At 32.2% G+C, this 7,500-nt stretch overlaps 2 protein-coding genes across 2 annotated transcripts in view; both read right to left on the reverse strand.

Annotated features, from left to right (window-relative positions):
- Positions 1 to 491, reverse strand: part of LOC147468663 (uncharacterized) — a 950-nt gene extending 459 nt beyond the window's left edge. The window contains exons 1-2 of the mRNA XM_086552905.1: positions 480 to 491; positions 1 to 390 (exon numbers count right to left, since the gene is read on the reverse strand). The exon at positions 1 to 390 is cut by the window's left edge and continues 459 nt beyond it. Coding sequence (XP_086409031.1) covers positions 1 to 390; positions 480 to 491 — 402 coding nt within the window. The remainder of the gene's footprint in view (positions 391 to 479) is intronic.
- Positions 492 to 6,611: 6,120 nt separating this feature from the next.
- The window catches only part of LOC147468664 (uncharacterized), a 1,057-nt gene continuing 168 nt past the window's right edge, over positions 6,612 to 7,500 (reverse strand). The window contains exon 2 of the mRNA XM_086552906.1: positions 6,612 to 7,500. This exon is cut by the window's right edge and continues 41 nt beyond it. Coding sequence (XP_086409032.1) covers positions 6,612 to 7,500 — 889 coding nt within the window.

Below are 7,500 nucleotides of genomic sequence, written 5' to 3' on the forward strand. Positions count from 1 at the left end.
CACTTCGGGATCCGATGCTGGTGGTGCTGGTACCTCGATCACTTGTTGACCCTGTTCAGACTGCTTGTTGAGGACGAACAAGACGTGCTGTTGTCTCGGGGGAGGTACCACGATAGGTTCAGGTCCTTGAGCAGCATCAGGAAGTCTGACAAACACAACATTACGTTCCAATTTAGGTTTGGGAATATTCGGTGGTTGACTGGATGAAGCTTGATTTGGTGGCACATCGTACAAGAAGACACGACTGTTCACTTGAGGTGTAACGCAGCTGCCGTCTACGTGTCGCACTTGTCCACCGCCACAACTCCCAGCGTTAAACGAAGGACCGGATGGCGTTGGTAGGTTGTATCCCTGCGGGGCAGCGGACACGGCAGCCACCAGCGATATTATCTTCGAGAAAAATGGGTACTCTTCAGATACAGAAAGAACTTTACACGTAAGAAGACACTTCATGACAATTTGAGCTTTGCACTACTCACCAGCAGCCTCATGTTGGATGTTGATGTCTTCCGATCAGATGAAGCCATATATATACTGACAAATATTGCTCCTCCTACATATTGTCATTCCTTTCTCCACTAATGCATGAATCATGGTTAATATTCGGCCACACACTCGCACACACACATTCTCAGACGCACACACACACATACTCACACGCACGCACACATACACACACATATCTATGCATATATATATATATATATATATATATATATATATATATATATATATATATATATATATATATATATGCGCAAATACACATACTGTATGAAATCACACAAACTAATATATATATATATATATATATATATATATATATATATATATATATATATATATATATATATATACGCACAAAAACACCTACTGTATGAAATTACACACACACTAATATATATATATATATATATATATATATATATATATATATATATATATATACATAGATAGATATAGATATGTTCGTATGAATACATATATGCACAAACACATATTTACACACGTGGATATATATATATATATATATATATATATATATATATATATATATATATATATACATATATATACATTTATTTACATATATATCTATATACTAATATATACATATATATATATATATATATATATATATATATATATATATATATATATTCATATCTACACACACATATATATACTGTATGTACTAACACACACAGACACACACAAATATATATGCATACTTATATATATATATACATATATATATATATATATATATATATATATATATATATATATATATTATACATATATATATTATATATATAATATATTACATATATATTACATATGTATATATACATATACAGATGTATTCATATATATATACATATATATATATATATATATATATATATATATATATATATATATATATATATATATATATATATATACATATATATAAGCGCGCCCGCACACACACACACAAACACAGACACGCACTCAAGCATATATGAATATATGTATGTATATATATATATATATATATATATATATATATATATATATATATATATATACATATTTATATATAAGCATATATATATGTACATATATATACATAAATTTACATGTATTTGTATATATATATATACATATATATATATAATATATATATATATATATATATATATATAATATATATATATATATATATATATATAATATATATATATATATAAATATATATATATATAATATATATATATATATATATATATATATAATATATATATATATATATATATATATAATATATATATGCATATATATGTATGTATATGTGTATACATGCATGATATGTAAGATGAACTTATTTAAGAACGGCAATCTCATCACTCACCTGTGTTGCGATTGGTTTCCAGACCGTGACTTCCTCTTCATGTAACATCTTGTCGCGAGACCTACTTCCACTTGCCTCATGTAAAAGAGAAATCTATCACTGCAAGCCGTTGGTCGAAGTATTTTCACAACTAGTTAAGAAATGTGTGTAAAAAAAAAAAAAAAAAAAAAAAAAAATCTCTGTGGAACGACTTGTGAATCTCACATGAACACGGTAGTAGTGGGTTAAAGGATTGTTACTGCATGTACGACTTTGCTATATATTCATTGATTGCACCAAAGACATTTTATCACTTGAATAGATTTTAAGAGAAATCACGTGTATCGGGGCCATTATAAACATGAGTGAGAGTGGAGTTCTCCCTACTGGCGCGGGCGTCGTAGGTGGAAAACAATTTGTAGAGTAATAATGATATGATTAGAGTTTTTTCCCATTAAATTGATTTGATGTGCAGTAGCATAATAACGTTAGAAATAAGGATTTGAAATATGCTGACATATATCAATATCTTAAAAATATCTTGTGATTTACTGAAACTGTAATACCGATCAAAATCTTTTTACTTTTTATGTGAGGTGAAGATTCTCTCTAGCCAATGCGATCTTAATTAAGTACATATTGTACATTTCTTAGTTGCATTCTTTAACAGATCCACCGTTGAGGGAACATTAGGATATTACATGTGAAACAATTATTGAAATGTTTACATGCTGAAGGATATGCAATAATTTCATGGTATATGTTAGGTAGGATATAAAACTTCTAATATATTCTTGTTGAATACATTACAGATATAGTAAAATCAAATTGATATATTAATCTGAAGATAGTCTGCTTCTTGTGAACTACTTTTGACTGTTAAATTTCATCCATTGCGATCAATTTCTCATACAAATTTTTGACTATTTCATTGCTAATACTCGTTTAGTTAAGTATCATTCGAAAGAAAAAGAAGAAAAAAATGTTGTGTATCTGTAAAAATTAATGGCATAATCATTAATTGATCTTCACCTACGAAATTGAATTAAAAATAAAGAGAGAGAAAAAAAAAAAAAAAGGAAAAGAAAGAAAGAAAGAAAGAAAAAAGAATAATGAGATAAATAGAAGAGTATATATTTGATAACTTGTAAAATCTAAACAATCATTTTATTTTAGACATGGATCTTACATCAAATTGGAAGGCATGAATCACGCATCAATTATGTTTAGATCAGATTAGAAAGGACAATAAAGACTCTTTGTATAACACATACTTATGTATTTATAGGTAAAAAAAATCACAATAAAATGCAAACTTCAAACTTAAGTCGAAGCTGTTAAAGTATTTTGCTTGCTTTTCTCTTTATGGTCCACTATAAAGTGCGGAAAACAAAGTGACGTACCTGCGTGGGATCGCTGGGGGACGTGAAGTCTTCTCTGCCATGCAGCATGCAGTAATCCCTTGGATAAATCCTTTGTCAACATCGCTGTCAGAAGCTACCTTTTCTCGATACTGTGATCCATCGGGGCGATAACGACCTACGTTTTTCAGTATACAGAAAGCCAACGAACAAAGACGATTTCATACACTATTACTCCGCACACAGTAATAAAACTAAATCAGGAGTCGTTATAGGATTCTTCCTCAGAGCTTTGAGGATATGCAGCCCTGAATTCCTAGACGATGAAATGAAGTATATTACTGAGGCATTTATGAGGCACAAATACCCTAGGGGACTTCTTCTGAAACTCCGAAAGAAGGCGGAGTTCATTATAACGAGGTCAAGAACCGAAGCCTCTTCCCCTCCAAAGTTCCTAGTGCTACCTCAATGCAACATCTCTGAGGCGGTAAATAGGTATTTCGGAAGCTCCATCAAGATCGCCAACACTTCCGGTGCAAAAATAGGTGACTTAATACGCAACAGAAAGCCGTCCACAAAGAATCCTGACAGCGCCTTATATTGTATACCATGCAACGGATGCGAAAAAGCATATTATGGTGAAACAGGACGTGGATTCAGCACCAGGATCAGTGAACATCGAGCCGACGTCCGACACCACAGAACATCCAACGCCATGGTGGTACACGTAGATGAAGCGGGACATCTACCGGATTGGAAACGGGCCAAAGTGATCCATGAAGGATTAAATCAATTAAAAAGAAAAATGATGGAAGCTGCATACATCGCGACGGAGGAAAACATAAACACAGCGTCAGGTCGCTTCAAATTATCGAAGGTCGCAGCAACGTCTATCAGGCGGACAACGAGCGAGAGGTCACGGGAATCAGCTGGGTCGTCAGCTCTTGACTAATATATATATGTTCCTGTTTACTTGATGTAGCATGTAGTTCTGAGGACGGGGTAACCCGAAACGCGTCAATTACATCTCTTGTGTTGTGAAAGTATTCAGTCTCTTTTATACCACTTTTTATATATATATATATATGTATATATATATACATATATATACACACACGAACATATATATTTATAAATATACAGACACACATATGCCTAAATGCACATTTACATACACACACAGTAACACAAACATATTTAAGTGTGTTTGTGTGCATGCTTGTATATGTATGAACACACACACATACATATATATTTATACACACACACACGAACATATATATTTATAGATATACAGACACACATATGCCTAAATACACATTTACATACACACACAGTAACACAAACATATCTAAGTGTGTTTGTGTGCATGTTTGTATATGTATGAACACACACACACACACACACGCACACACACACACACACACACACACACCACACACACACACATATATATATATATATATTATATATATATATATATATATATATATATATTTATATATATAATATATATATATTTATATATATTTATACTTTTGTATATATATATATATATATATATATATATATATATATATATATATATATATATATATATATATAATGCGCATCTATCTATTTATGTATCCAACTGTCTCATTCTTTTTCTCTCACTTGCTGTCTATCAAATATCTATATATATTTATAGATGTATAAAGATGTATATATATGTATATATATCATATACATACATAAATACACACACACACCACACACACACACACAATCAATATATATAATATATATATATATATATATATATATATATATTTATATATATATATATATATGGTTATATATATAACGGATATATATATATATATATATATATATTTTATATATATTTATATATATATATGGATATATATAACGGATATCTATATATATTATATATATATATATATATATAAATATATAGTATATATATATATAATAATATATATATATATATTATTGTATATATGTATATAATATTTAAATATATTATATATATATATATATTTATATATTTATATATATATATATATATTGATACACACACACACACAACACACACACACAACACACACAACACACACATATATATATATATATTGATATATATATAATATATTATATATATATGTATATACATACACTATATATGTGGATTATTCTTAGGTGGGTGTTTTACAGGATAATATTTTTGAAAAATAAGAGAGTTTTAGTTTGTGTTTTGAGTAATACAGCTCAATTTCCACAATGTAGGTATGGTGTGTGAATTTCACGTTGTCTAAGTAAGTATACTAGAAAATATAAAAAATACGGTAATACAGGACGCGTAATGGTAATAGTGATGGTGTGTAGTTTAAAAATTATATAAACATTAGCCATGATATTTGTACTTTTACTGAATGCATATATCTAATTTGGTATTTATAAAATATATGAAATGTAGACAGTACCCTTGTAGATTGTAGACAGTAATATAAATCCAATAATCTTCATGTAATAACCCTGAATACCTACGTGGTAATACCTACTTTAATTAAATATATAATCAATAAAACGATGAGCTAGCCTCAACACTTCCTTTTTAACATATAATAAAAACACTCCATAGGTATGAAGATTTTTGGCAATACAACACATGAAATGTAAGATGAATCTATTTAAGAACAGTGATCTCATCATTCACCCGTTTTGCAATTGATTTCCAAAACGTGATTACCATTTCATGTAACATTTTGTCGCGAGACTTACTTCTCCCTTGCCTCATCTTCAACAGAAGAATATCACTGCAAGCTATTGAATCAAGGTATTGTCACAACCAGTAAAGAATGTTATTATGTTGAATTTCGTAAATTGTTATTAATTTCTGTTTTTAATTTTTGCATATTGATTATGATTATTCTTGTTTTTATTTTTGACTGCTTATATATCTTGTAATATGAAACGAATAATTGCTCTTCATTTGTGGAGAATGTTATGGTTATGAGAAAATGATAAGTTGAAGTAATATAGTGTAGTAGATAAGTAAAGTACTATTTTTACTAACTTGTAAAATACATAACAAAAAATCTTACATAAATGTATTTGGACAAGGAAAAGCAAATATTGATATATTTTTTTATTTGATGGGTTGGGTTCAGTTTTTTCTCACACATGGTTTTTATAATTAATCAAATTCATGAGAGCACCACGCATCAGTTATGTTTAAATAAGATTAAAGAGGGAGAATATAAATATTTGTATAACACATACTTATGTATTTATAGGTAAAAAAAATCACAATAAAATGCAAACTTCAAACTTAAGTCGAAGCTGTTAAAGTATTTTGCTTGCTTTTCTCTTTATGGTCCACTATAAAGTGCGGAAGGCGCGGGGGGACTATAGCTTCCAGTCCCAATGCTACCTCCACTTACACTTCCTCCTCCCGAGCCGCCTCCACTTCCGCTGCCAAAGCCACTTCCGCTTCCTCCTCCAAAGCCACCTCCAATCCCGCCACCAAATCCACCTCCACTTCCTCCTCCAAAGCCACCTCCGCTTCCTCCTCCAAAGCCACCTCCGATGCCGCCGCCAAAGCCACCTCCGCTTCCTCCTCCAAAGCCACCTCCAATCCCGCCACCAAAGCCACCTCCGCTTCCTCCTCCAAAGCCACCTCCAATCCCGCCACCAAAGCCACCTCCGCTTCCTCCTCCAAAGCCACCTCCGATGCCGCCGCCAAAGCCACCTCCGCTTCCTCCTCCAAAGCTGCCACCACTAGTTCCTCCTCCACTGCCACCACTTCCAACAACTTGACCGCCTCCCTGAGAGGCAGCACTTAATGCCGTTTGGAGGTCTACTCCACCAGGAAGAGTTGGGTTCTCTCCTTCTGCGTAGTTGACGAAGAACACTTCGGGATCCGCTGCTGGTGGTGCTGGTACCTCGATCACTTGTTGACCCTGTTCCGACTGCTTGTTGAGGACGAACAAGACGTGTTGTTGCCTCGGGGGAGGTACCACGATAGGTTCAGGTCCCTGAGCACCGTCAGGAAGCCTCACAAACACAACATTACGTTCCAATTTAGGTTTGGGAATATTCGGTGGTTGACTAGATGAAGCTTGATTTGGTGGCACATCGTACAAGAAGACACGACTGTTCACTTGAGGTGTAACGCAGCTGCCGTCTACGTGTCGCACTTGTCCACCGCCACAACTCCCAGCGTTAAACGAAGGACCGGATGGCGTTGGTAGGTTGTAT

Source organism: Penaeus japonicus, unplaced genomic scaffold (assembly GCF_977035675.1).
Source record: "Penaeus japonicus unplaced genomic scaffold, GWHDUDI00000001_assembly GWHDUDI00000027, whole genome shotgun sequence".
NCBI classification, from domain to species: Eukaryota; Metazoa; Arthropoda; class Malacostraca; order Decapoda; family Penaeidae; genus Penaeus; species Penaeus japonicus.